Source organism: Bactrocera latifrons, unplaced genomic scaffold (assembly GCF_001853355.1).
Source record: "Bactrocera latifrons isolate USDA-ARS-PBARC rearing strain unplaced genomic scaffold, ASM185335v1 scaffold_1, whole genome shotgun sequence".
NCBI lineage: Eukaryota > Metazoa > Arthropoda > Insecta > Diptera > Tephritidae > Bactrocera > Bactrocera latifrons.
Genome location: NW_017534407.1, coordinates 2,180,867 through 2,193,590, shown reverse-complemented (window position 1 = coordinate 2,193,590; position 12,724 = coordinate 2,180,867). Strand labels below are relative to the sequence as shown.

The 12,724-nt window shown below is 39.4% G+C and overlaps 1 protein-coding gene across 5 annotated transcripts in view; it reads right to left on the bottom strand.

Annotated features, from left to right (window-relative positions):
• Nucleotides 1–499: 499 nt before the first annotated feature.
• LOC108965494 (homeobox protein araucan-like) overlaps nucleotides 500–12,724 on the bottom strand; it is a 101,451-nt gene continuing 89,226 nt past the window's right edge. Inside the window, exons 5-8 of one of the 5 annotated variants that reach the window (XM_018927961.1) lie at nucleotides 8,705–9,306; nucleotides 8,600–8,608; nucleotides 900–915; nucleotides 764–821 (exon numbers count right to left, since the gene is read on the bottom strand). In XM_018927961.1, the coding sequence (XP_018783506.1) occupies nucleotides 8,729–9,306 (578 nt within the window). In that variant the 3' untranslated portion in view covers nucleotides 764–821; nucleotides 900–915; nucleotides 8,600–8,608; nucleotides 8,705–8,728. Of the gene's footprint in view, nucleotides 822–894; nucleotides 916–8,599; nucleotides 8,609–8,704; nucleotides 9,307–12,724 lie in introns of all 5 variants that reach the window. The other 4 variants (XR_001993109.1, XM_018927975.1, XM_018927982.1 and 1 more) reach the window with 4 other exon arrangements.

Sequence of the window (12,724 nt, the reverse complement as noted above, 5' to 3'; positions counted from 1 at the left end):
TATTTGTTTAATTTCTTACGATTAGTCAGATTAAACATCTTTCAAAGAATACTTTTGTTGCAATTTAAGCATAAACACAGTAGATAAATATATAAATATACATATATAACAAATATTACAAGAAACAAATATGCATTTACAGTTATATAAATAAGTATAAGTATGGCTTAGATATACTGTATTTGTTATACTAAAAATCCAACTTTAAATTTTTACATTTTTTTTCATACATACATACATATGTACTTGTATATATACATGTATGTCTAGTACTGCACTTTGTATGCTTAGTTGTTATAATTTATATAATTTCAGGAATAACAATATAGTCTGCACATCTTTTTATATGAARCTGCGAATACTTAAATTTTTATTATTATTATTATTATTTTTTTTTTTTTGTTAAATATTTCGCAATTTATTGTTTTCTTAAATTATTTTAGAATTTAATAACCTTTGCTATATTTTTGTTTTATAAAAATTTAAGTATTTGGTTTATTTGCACAATTGCCCACTGTAAATTATATATAATTTATCTATATATATACACACACACACGTATACGCGCACGAAAAGCAACATTTATTATTGCTGCAAATGCGTTGGATGTGTATGCGAGTGATGTTGCTGCCAAATGGCGCTCTCAGCAACATGTTGCGACAGTGCCGACAACGCCGAATGTTGCTGCAGATGTTGCGAATGCTGTTGTAGCTGTTGCTGTTGTAGTTGTGGAAAATGCGCATGTAAAGTATGACTACTGTCATTATTATTACTGCCATAGAAGAGATTTCGCGAATACTGTTGAGGATGTTGATAGAGATCTGCAAGAGAGAAGCACGAGTGTGAGTGTGTTTTGCTACACTTTGATGTTGCTGAAATTTATAACAAATATACTAAACCCATGAGCTGCAGGTCCTGTGTGTGTGCGGTGGGGAAGAGATAAAGAAATTATTTAAATGACAACATTATAAAGGTATTATATATGTATGTATGTAGGAACGCATACAAAAGTACTCAAGAACATTCATGCATACAAAGTGAAAATGTTAAAAAAAAATATTAACGAAACCATTAAAAACAAAAAAATGTAATAAATAATTACGAAACTCAGCAATAATTTGTACGAACTCTTTAATTTCAAGTGACTTTACTAATTAAAAATTTGTTTTTTATACATTTAGTCTATCCATATATGCATATCTAAAATATCTATCCATATACACACATCTAAAAGCCAACCTGTTACTCTTAATCAATGGTTCAACGATTCAGCTGCCACACTGTCTGCATGCAACCAAACTGATAATAAAACACACACGTACATATGTAAATAGTTAACTGAGATGCGGTTGATAAAATTCGAAATCAAAATGTGTAGCTTAGCACATAAAAATCTCAAAAGCGGCGCAATCAAGAACAAAAATCTGTTGATTGACTGCGAGCACCTTTTTCCAGGAAAATCGTTTTCAAAAGAGTTGGAATTCGAATTATATTACTTGATTTCAATTAAAGGCAGTTAACCGGCTTTAAAACAAAGTACTCTTTATATAAACAAATATATATGAATGTGTGTTCACAGTGGACTTAGCGCCCTTGAACCAAAATTTATGTGCACACACCAACATTTGTAGCAGTGTGTGTTAATTTACAGCACGATTTGAATATGCCACATCATTTACATATGCACATAGAACACACGCACGCACACGCATATACATTTATTTATTCATATACATATATACTCATCCCCATATATGCACTTGCACATATTTTTCGCTGCCGTAAAGTAAAGGCAAGTAGAGAAAAGCGTGGAGCGTTAAGCGTTGAGTCCAAATCAAGCATTGAAAATAAATAAATAAATGAGCGATTGAATAAATSAATGAATGAACGGCACCTGAGCGCAGTGCGCTCTGCAATCCGCGTTCAAATTGTACCTGTGGCTATGCTTGCTGTTCTTGTATTTATTTATTTGATTTTATTTTGCTGAGAAGGTGAAGTGCTGCAGCTTCAGGCATCCAAGATTTTCACTGAGATAAGAAGTTTCCGGTCAAACCTTAAATGCACTCATCTACTAAAATGCTTTTGGATGTGCCTGCGGCTTTGGGAGCTCTATGGTTATGTCATATACGCTGGAAGGGAGTACAGTGACGGCTATAAATGTTGGTCTTTGAAGAAGTCATTATTGGAATTCTTCGATTCGCTAAGCGCCATGGTAAAACTGGTCTAAAATCTGTGAAATAAAACTTCCAAGCATTCATACCACTTTAATATAGTATTCGCATATTCTCTGGTCTGGCATATTCTTTTGCTTCTGCATGTCAATTTTTTTACAAGAGAATAGCGCGAAAGTGAAAAAGTTTTCCTTACAAAGATTTGCGTGGATCGATCACTTCGTGTGACAGCTTTATACTATAGTAGACTGATTTCAATAAATTTTTTTCAAATGAAAAAACTTTCCGTACAATCATTCCTATCATTCAGTTCGTATAGCAGCTATATGTCATAGTAGTCTGTTATGGGCGGTTCTGATAAATGAGAAGCTTCTTGGTCGATATCTCAATAACTTAGAGACAAGTTCGCGTCTTTACAGCCCTCTTCTGGGTTGCTAATATTAAAAAATCTCCTTCAAATTGCTTTACCCTACGTCTTAATCACTGACAATATATAATATCGTAAGTTTTATAGACAATATAGACCATGCGTGCGTTTAATTTGAGGACTTATCGTTCAAAATTACCACTCCAGAACTCGAAAGACATAGAAGCCATGGAAATGAATCTGTTTAAACCTTAGGTTATTTTTTCTACTGTCATAGGCCGATTCTATAATGCTTGATATATCGGGTTATTACAAGCAAGTCAGCGTTGACGACGAGCCAGGACGGTCATCAACATCAACTGATGATCAACACGTCAATAAAATAAAGGAACTGGTACTTGAGAATCGATGATTAAAAGTCAGAAGTAATTGGAATAACGGAAAGATCGGTGAAAATCATAAAAAAAAGAGCCTTGAACTCAATAGCAGTAGTTTCAGTGTTGGTCAAAGAGTGCCTAACTTCGTTATCACTATAATCGAGTCTCTTTGTGATAAGACTGGTTTGAGTGCCAGGGCACAGCGGAATAGAAGGCAATTGTAAAGTTTATGAGCCAGAAAAATAAAGGCACTTTAGAACCGCTATCAGTAAAATGACAGAGAATCGGTGCTCCCGTATTGTCTTGGGTTCTATTAAGTACTAGATAGCTGAAATTTGCGGGAGTTTAGTCAGCGCTGGGTCACCTTTCTCTGGGTTCTTTTTCGCGATCGCAAGAGATATAGTGATCTCTTCACCCTCATTAAAGCTAGCCTATCCTTAGTTGTGCGGATTTTAATAGGCCATTGCCCTACTGACGTCTATGCTGTAAGGCTGGGAATCTTATCAGACGCCATCTGCATAAGCTGCTTTTCCGTAAAGAGGTGGAAACAACTCAACAACTCCTACTTAACTGTCCCGCTTTTGCTAGATCAATTCTTAAAAACTTGTCCCGAACTGGCGGGAATAAACACCTGTAAATTTGTATTGGCTACTGCTAATTTATAAGTTCGAACACTGGAGTTCTCTTCTCTATGGCTTCACAAAGGACTACTTATGGCAATCCACGTGCAATCTCTCTAGATCAGCCATCTAACCTAACCCAACTTAACATAACCTAGTATTTACTAAATACTAAAATTAACTTGCGTTGGTGTAATACTTATTCATGCCACGACTGTAAGTTATTTATAACAGTCGAGAAGTCTGGCTTGGCGAGCTGAAATAGTAACAAGCCTGCGCAGCCAAACCGGCGGCAACTCAACGGTCACTCAGTCAAGCGACTTCACATCTATCCACTTTACAGGCGCAACGACGTAAGGCCACTTCAACTATACGATCCTACACAAATCCAACTGTCTAGCTGTCTGTCTGTATGCCTGTATGCGAGTATACGAGTGTCCGTCCGTGTAATTAATGATGACCCACTCGCATTCCTGCTGCCTTTCAATGTTCATTTGTCGCACAGTTCAATATTTGTGCGCCAACATCTACAACCAGTTGGACGCGCTAGTGCGCATGTGTACATATATGTGTGCGTATGTGTTTGCATTTGCTTGAGCACTTTGTGGCGCATCGTCGTGGTCCCACTCATCACATGTCTTCCTGCCATTCTTTGTTTAGTTTTGGTGTCGTAAGTGCCAATAAACACGTGATTTACTTTGACAATTCCGAAGGGTTCACTGGCAGGCAATCAGGCAATACGCCCGACCGAATATACAAATATGTGCGTGTGTGTTTGCTATCGCGATGCATCGCCCATTAAAATGCTGCTCATTAATTTTAAAATTAGGCGCGTTTTCGAAATGAATGAAGGCCTCCAATTCCGAACTTCAAACAAAGACACCAAAAAAAAAAAAAACAAAAAAAACGGACCAACCTCTGCCTTAGCCCTTTAAAAGTCATTCCCATGCACCAGACTTGGCATGTTTGTGGCATGACCAGTCGTTGGTTTATTTGGCTGCCTGCGCTATTGAAAAGTTCACGCTAGTGTAAGGGAAGGCGGCGGATACTTACGGCTGCCGGTGGCCGCGGTGGTGGTGGTGGTGGTGGTGTTGTTCCAAAACGTGGAGCGCTTGACGGGTGGCGGGGGGTTTGCCGTACGCGCATAAATTAATTAAGTCGGTCGTTCGGTATGTGTCGACCTTTTGTCTGGTGTGGCAACACACCGAAAAGACAATAAAGAGACACCGTTGGCAACAACACATACATACAACAAAAGAAACATAACAACAAAGCAACGTCGAAGGCATTAAAGCCAAGCTATGGCGGCAGCAATTGCAAAGACAAAAGGTAGTGGCAACGCCGGTATGCTGCAGCTTTTGTAGGTGTACGTCAAACACACGTTCACATATGCGTATGTGGCAAGCAACGAGCGCTGCACTCACATGTGTGTGTATAAGTATGTGCCTTTGTCAAACTTAACCGAAAAGTAAGGAGTTTGTGAGTTCGGTGATAAATTCAAAAATTACCGCTGCCACTTTTGTGCCGCAATGCAAGCAGCGCCGTTCCGTGCATGCCACATGAACACATGTGTTGGTGGTGGCACTGCTAGTGAGTCATTTGCATATTGTGTGCGGCCTCATTTCTGGCATCCTGATTATGAAAGATGCTGCGCCGCTGATAAATGATTGCTTTGCGCATAATAAATTTTCAAAAGCTCAGCGACGCTGTACATAAAACATACTTATATAATCCATATATGGATGCAGTTACAGCTTGCCTTAGATCGAGAGGATTGTCTCTGCTACCCTTCACTATCCTTGCTACTTCCGCCAGCTGTGAAGAATTGTATGAGTGTTGGTGTGGGGAATTTGGATTTAGAGTTTATGCTTCTCGCATTGAAAAGTTTTATTGTTAATGTCTCTTATTTTAATATTAGTTAGTTGATTCCCATACTCAGGTAATGGTCTTATGCAGTTATATATTAGACCGAAAAAATTTGTTCGAATGCAGAGTTTTGTGCGATAATCAATTCGTGTCCTATTTTATCCGCTCGTTGATCAGATTTAAAAATAGGAAAGATCCGTTGATAGACTCTATATAGCAAAGAGAGTAGACATATCATAAGATAACGTGAAATCCGAAGAAGTTTCTGTGTCGTTTTATTCAGATCTACTGGAACACATCAAATATCTAGCAACAACCGAAGAATCTGCTTTGAGAATCTATCCAATTGTTTGGAAAGAGAAGATCCCCGCTTTCTGGGGTTTACCACGTGTAATCTATTGTACATTGAATGCTTGGAAAAGGTCATACCCAGATCGGTAACAGGTTTTCACCATTCCAAATTACTAAGCTGATTCAACGCTGAATCGTAGAAAATTCTACTCCATTTAGCTAAGGAAAAAGAAAAAGCACGCTGACATCATACCGGCTCACACCTTCCCGGTTTCTATGATCAAATTGATCCAAACTTTGGATAGGACCACTCAGTTCTTCCATGTTGGTCCCAAGTAAATTCTTCTTGTGTACAAACTTCACAAAGTCCCTCGTCGCAGGCCTACTTTGTAGACCTCTAGAAAACTTATTTTGTGAACAGGTGTATGGAAATCCTCTTACCGGAACCCATTGGAAAGGGGTTAACAGCTCGCCGCGCTGTTCATAATAAGAGCTTTAAGAACAACTCCAATGACCAGCTCTTGAGCTGAAATAAACCTGCCACCTATGGACCTCTTCGCTGAAAACTGCGCTGCTAAATCGGCGGGACGACAACTGGGTGCAGGATTTTGGTTAGCACCGAATACATGATCCCACTATTCAACTGGGGAAAAGGGTTTATAGTAAGCTTAAAAAATATGGTTGGTGTAAAGGTATGTTAGCTAGGGGTGTGCGAATATTTCGAATTATTCGACGCGAATCCAACCGAATTATTCGAGCTGAGATTCGACCCGAATATTCGCATTATGGTGCGTTGGTGCGGGGTTGTACTGTCCAGTGTTTTAAGTTACCGGACCACTGCAGCATAGTTCAAGGTGAGGTCTTTGCTATTGCGAAGCAGCGGAGTTGACCTAAAATGCACCTACAGGCAATTCCAGAGCTAACATATACGTAGCCAGCCAAGCTGCAATCAGAACAACAACCCTGTATCTCATATCGGCTAGAAGTGTCTTGGGAAGTAGAGAACTAGTGAAAAGTGTTGCCAGAAACAAATAACTTTACTTCTATTGGGTCTACCAGGTCACAAAGGCATCGAGAACAATGAAATAGCGGACGAGATTGCCAATAATAAGTTTACACGGCCATCACCGGAAAAGATGATCCACATTGGGAATCACATGCATTGTCTAAACGACGATATGTTCTATCCATAAGACAAAGGAAATCAAAACACGATGGAATGATTTACCATGCACTTGATAAAAGAGACTGGAGGAACATGATCGGAATACTAACTAGTCACTGCCTGCTGGCGACACACGCCCGCAGAATGGTGCTAAGAGCTCGAGAAGAATGCAATAATTGTCTAGAGCAAAGCACCAGGGAAACAGTGGAGCATCTATTGTGGACTTGGCCTATATTGGCCAGACTACTGTGTAAGCAGCGTGGGGACCTGTATGATACATTGGAAGAGGTATCGATAACAGTCTGTTGAAATTTGATGCAAGATATTCTAAAGGGTAACTACTTCTTATTAACCAAACAGCTGAACTCCATCTGGTAACGTAAAGAACCAAAAATGGTCTCTGCTTGGCTCATTGACCTATCAGAATAACCTAGCCTAACCGAACTTATCTTTAAATGAATGTTGGTAACATAATAATCTCAGTTCAACTAAACCTACTCGAAATTGTATCATCTCCAGATCCAAACGAAATATCACATCACTTCTTGAACCATACTCCCATATAAACGAGAATGTTTGCTCTTATTTCCCAACCCAGACAGTAAATCTATAATCGCTATAAATTCAAAGCGTGTGCATAATTCAGTTTACTCTCGCTCCCGGCCTGCTTTGCCAGCCAATGTGGTTAACTACTTAAGCAGGCATTAAAATTGCGTGAGCCGCAACGAATTAACCCCACGCTGTGCGCCACAGCAAGCCATCTTTCAAATAAAACTAGCTGGCACTTTGCAGCATACTTTGCTTTTCTTGGCTGGTGGTGCGAAATCGCCGTATGGACTGAGGTTAAGAAGGAAGGAAGGAAGTGCCTGGCCCGCGAGTAGATTAGTTGCCACACGCCGCACAACGGCTAAGAGATACACATCCAACGGCACCCTCATCAACGCGCATATAAATAACTGGCTGGATAAGTACGACGCAACGGCTGAGCTAAGTGCTACACAGGGGAATAATGCAACAGTCTCGCTGTGGCGATGTGGACGCTAGGTTTATGCCGAGGTTTTGACAGACGTTCGTAGCAGCGTCAATGATGCTACTTCGACTGTCGGCGTTCAGTTAAGCTTAATGGATTCTGATTGAGATTTAATTATTTCATTTAATTTTCTAGATGACTTCACTCGTGGGTGTTGCTGCCAAGTGAGTGAGACTTCAGCGCATAAGGGTGGGGGTTGGTCAGACATTAAGGGGTTAACAGTGTTAAAAAGCGGCTGTTAAATAATTGACTGACTGACTGACACTCCGACTGAAGTTTAGCAGAGCGATTGAGTGATGATGCTGGCGATTGAGCCAACAACCCCTAAGTGCACATCCAACCACTCTTCATCATCGTCATCAGCAGCGGGCGTTTTCAGCTGGCTCTGCTGCCTCCTCGCAATTAATGAAGTGGCTAATTTCTTTAGCAATTATCTGCGGCGAATCAGTTTAATTGATTTTGCGCACAAACTAATTGCCTGATGGCTTAGAAGGGTTAAGCAAATGGGTGAATAGCACCAAATCAAAAAAAAAAAAAAAAAAAAAAAAAAAAAAAAAAAAAAAAAAAAAAAAAAAAAAAAAAAAAAAAAAAAAAATCAAAATCAAAAATTACTTGCAGGCCATTAAGTTCACATAATTAAAACACTTTACGACTACAATGCAAAGCTACAGCTACAAAAACTATTAACTGTATTCAAATATGTGCGACTCACCTTTAACTCCTGTTACGAGCGTGGTAAGCATGCGTGAATTAATCGAAAACAAAGCAATTTTAAAATTTCAAATGCAAATCTACAAAAGTAAACAACCGAATTTACCTATCCCCCACACTCGGCGCACAATCACGCGCAATTCTGACCCTTACAGTAGAGGCTGTCAGCGGCACGGAGCTCCTCACTTCTTGCCGCATTGTAGGCCGTCATTTCCCGGCTAGCTGCCTGCATAGCGCCGCCGTGATTAAAAGCTCCAGCAAATGTGTGCAATTGGTTTGGCGGTGTTTGCGGTGGCGTCACTGCAGTCGATTGTCCGCCGTACCGCTGTGGTCCGTTGGAGAGGGTTGGTCCGGGTGAAGTGGGTTGCATGGAAATTGTTGCGACTACGGCGGTTTGATTCTTTGCGCCGGCAGACGCATAGGGTGAAGGCATATAGTTGGCGGTCCATTCGCGTTGCATGGCATTCATGTTGGTAAGTGCGCTTAGGTGTAGCGGCGAAGTCTCGTCGGCAGCCGTGTTGGCCAAGCTCCATATGCGTGGTCTGCTTTGTGGTGGGTTGTAGAGCAGCTCTTGTTTGGCATAACTGTAACTGTTTGTGATGTATGCGTCAGGATTTTCATAAGACTGATAGTTAACTGTTGACGTTGATTGCACTTCAATTGCTGGCGGCGTGGTGGCTCTATTTAATTGCACTAAATCTAAAGCTTCTGAAATGCAAATTGAGATGTGTAATATAACAATTTATTATATGAGAAGTACATAACGGTTTGGAATAACTCTTGATGAAGATTATTCTAAAGAATAAGTTAAATATACACAATTTGAAGTATACAATTAAGGAGATGTGAAGCTTGTTTTATAATTCAATAATTTATAGAAGCTCTGATTATTTCATGGTTGTGATCTGCTTGAACATTTTACTTACAAATTTTTGCAAGATAAATAAAACAAAAGATTTTCAAGAAGTCTACGTTAAAATATATTTAGAAGAAGCGTTGGCAACTGTTTCATCTTCTTAATAACACAGTACAATAACAAAAAAAAAATGTTACAACTAAGCGAAAAAACATCAAGATAAGGAAAAAATTAAAAAAAAAACTGACACATACGAACGCCAAAACCTTAGAGGGTTTACTATACTGACCTAGTACCATCACCCTGACTTGGAATTTCTCACCCCCCAGACAATCATCCCAAAAATGTTCCACAGTGTAATTGATGTGATAAACGATAGTAAAGAGTTTGCTATTGATGCTCTAAGATACTTTTTATAACAGAAAATTGAAAAGTCTAGGCATGTGACTATGTGATCGCCTTCATAGAAGCGTAGAAGACAAGCGGTGAGTTTTTTCACGGATGGATCAAAGCTGAAGGAAAGGTGAGAGGAGGTGTCTCCCGTCGATAGTACTTTGGGTTATCGATAGAAGAGCTAAGATAGAGGACACCATTACCACAGTTTCATCAGATTTGCAACGAGTCTGTACTCAGCTGTTTACGTTGGATTTTTGGACCTACTGTGAAAACGCTGTTCACCAATTAAAAGCTATGCGGCTGCGACATTTTTTTGGTTCAAACTGGAATGCTGGACGTCCTTTGAACTACTTTCATTTAGCAAGGTCCATTTCATTGATATGGCAGTGGTTCTGTCCAGTGGACTCATATGATGCCGGAGGTTACAAATCATGTCGTATTCAAATAGCCAAAGCTTTATGTAGGAAATCGAAATGGTATCATCTATACACTTTCTTGTCAACTGTCAATCGTGAAAAGCTTTGGTATACGCACTTTGGGCCAACCTAGCGAAGTGGCTGGGATTAATATCTATGAAAACATTTCTTCTTCTTCTTCTTTATGGGCACAGATACCGYTTAAGCGATTGTAGCCGAGTTTACATCGAGTGATAGCTCTTGTAAGATGGAATTGAGTCTATTTTGTCGACAGGGCTTTAGCATCTAGGTTTGCAAATAGTAGCTGACCGCTTACTGTTATGCCATCTCTCTGCTGATATATTTCACCACTGTTTATGATGATGATGATATAATGATAGCTGGTGATGACATTACGATGTGTTGCAGGCCGTCAACGCAAGGGTCATAGGTGTTATACTCATTCTCATGCGGAGTGCGAGAAATGATGAATTATATTTTGGACACCCACTGTCGCGCTCTCACGCATGCATAAGCACATTGCCACATGTATACATACACTGGTTTAATTTCTGTGCACTTGTGCAGCACACGTGCTTGGTGGCTGTCATATTAAAGTAATATTCATAAACGTGCAAACGTCAAAAAGGCACAAAAACAGTGACAGTAAGAAAATACAATAACAACTACGTCATTGTTTATATTTATTCTCAACAACTACCACTCAGGCGAAAGTGTGCTGCAACAACCGCGTTGAGGGTGAAAGTTGAAGGACAATATGTTGTGTGCATGTTGTTATTGTTTTCAAATACTTATATGAGTACAAATATTCGTAGATATGTAAATTTGTGTATGCGCTGCTTGTGCTTTTGTGTTTGTTTACTCCGGCTCACGTGACGCTCAACGCCGCCATGCAAATATTTTTGCAATTGAGGCCTGTTGATGATGTGCCGCGGCGTTTTCGGTTACACTTTTGAAAAGTGAATGAATAGATAAATATGTTTTTAAGTAAACGGATGGCGACAACGTCACATGTGATGTCTGTTTAACAACGCATAACAATCAGTCAAAGTCAGTGATAATGCTTGTGTGGGAAAAGGCGGAATCAGTGCATCCCTAAGTTTAAATAATATTGTGGATGATTATGACACTTAGTTTTAATAAGCCATCTTTTTCTATAATTCCATGAAGTCATTACTCCCTCTGTCGTAAAATCATGCGAAATATAACTTTTTGAAATTATGCACAATGAGATTCCATGAATGTAAGTAACGACTGATCCAAGTAGAGGTATATATCAAATGCAGCAGCTGTAGCTGAAAGAGTACACGAAGACCGTGGAGAGTCGATTCAGCGCCATTCTCAGCAACTCCGACTTAGCGCATTTTACATCGAGATATTAAATTGAAAGCGTACAAAATACAGCTTGTCAAAAGTTGAAGCGTTCGCTCTATGGACTCTTAAAAAGCTCCAAGAAGATCCGAAGCTTACGAGCCAAATTTTTTTTCAGCGATAATGCCCATTTCTGGCTCAATGGGTATGTAAATAAACAAAATTTCCGCATTTGTGACAAATAGCAACCTGAAGATATTCATGGCTTGCCATTTTATACAGAAAAAACTACGGTTGGTTTGGTTTGTGGGCCGGTGGAATCATGGCTCCATATTTATACAAAAATCATACTTGTGAGACCGTTATCGCGCCATGATTACCGACTATTTAATGGCTCAAATTGAAGTTCGTGATCACAGCGACATTGGTTTCATCAAGACGGTGCCACTTCCCACACATCATGCAATAGATTTATTGAGAGAACACTTCGGTGAGCAGATAGTGTCATATTTTGGATCGGGTCATATCACACCGTGAGACTTTTTTCTGAGGGCATATATAAGTCTAAGGTCTATGCAGGCAATTCCGCTTCATATCAGGCCTTGGAGCAAAACATCGCACGTGTCATTCGCCAGTTACCAGTGGAAATGTTCGAAAATGTATCTCATTGGATGGACTGTCTGAGACGTAGCCGCGACCAACATTTGAAAGAGATCCAAGAGATAATCAGAAAATAAGTAATAATAATTTTCTTTCGAATGATAATAAATATTCTCCTTTTATTTTGAAATTTTTGTGTCTCTAATTGACAAAAGTTCGGATATATTTGAAAGTTATCTTGGTACGTTCGTTCGGCAACTGATGCTTTGTTCTCGGCTATCAATACATAAAGTTTTCGAATTGCCTCATTTTTTTCATCATTTTCTATGATCAGTGGCACTCACATTGCACAGAGCTTCTTCGTTCCCAAATATTCATCACTTACGATGAAAGCTGTCTGTATCAAACTAATTTTCAGGTCTCTCAAAATCATTAATTTGTTTTTTCCTTTTTATACTCTCGCAACAAAGTTGCTAAAGAGAGTATTATAGTTTTGTTCACATACCGGTTGTTTGTAAGTCCTAAAACTAAAAGAGTCAGATATAGG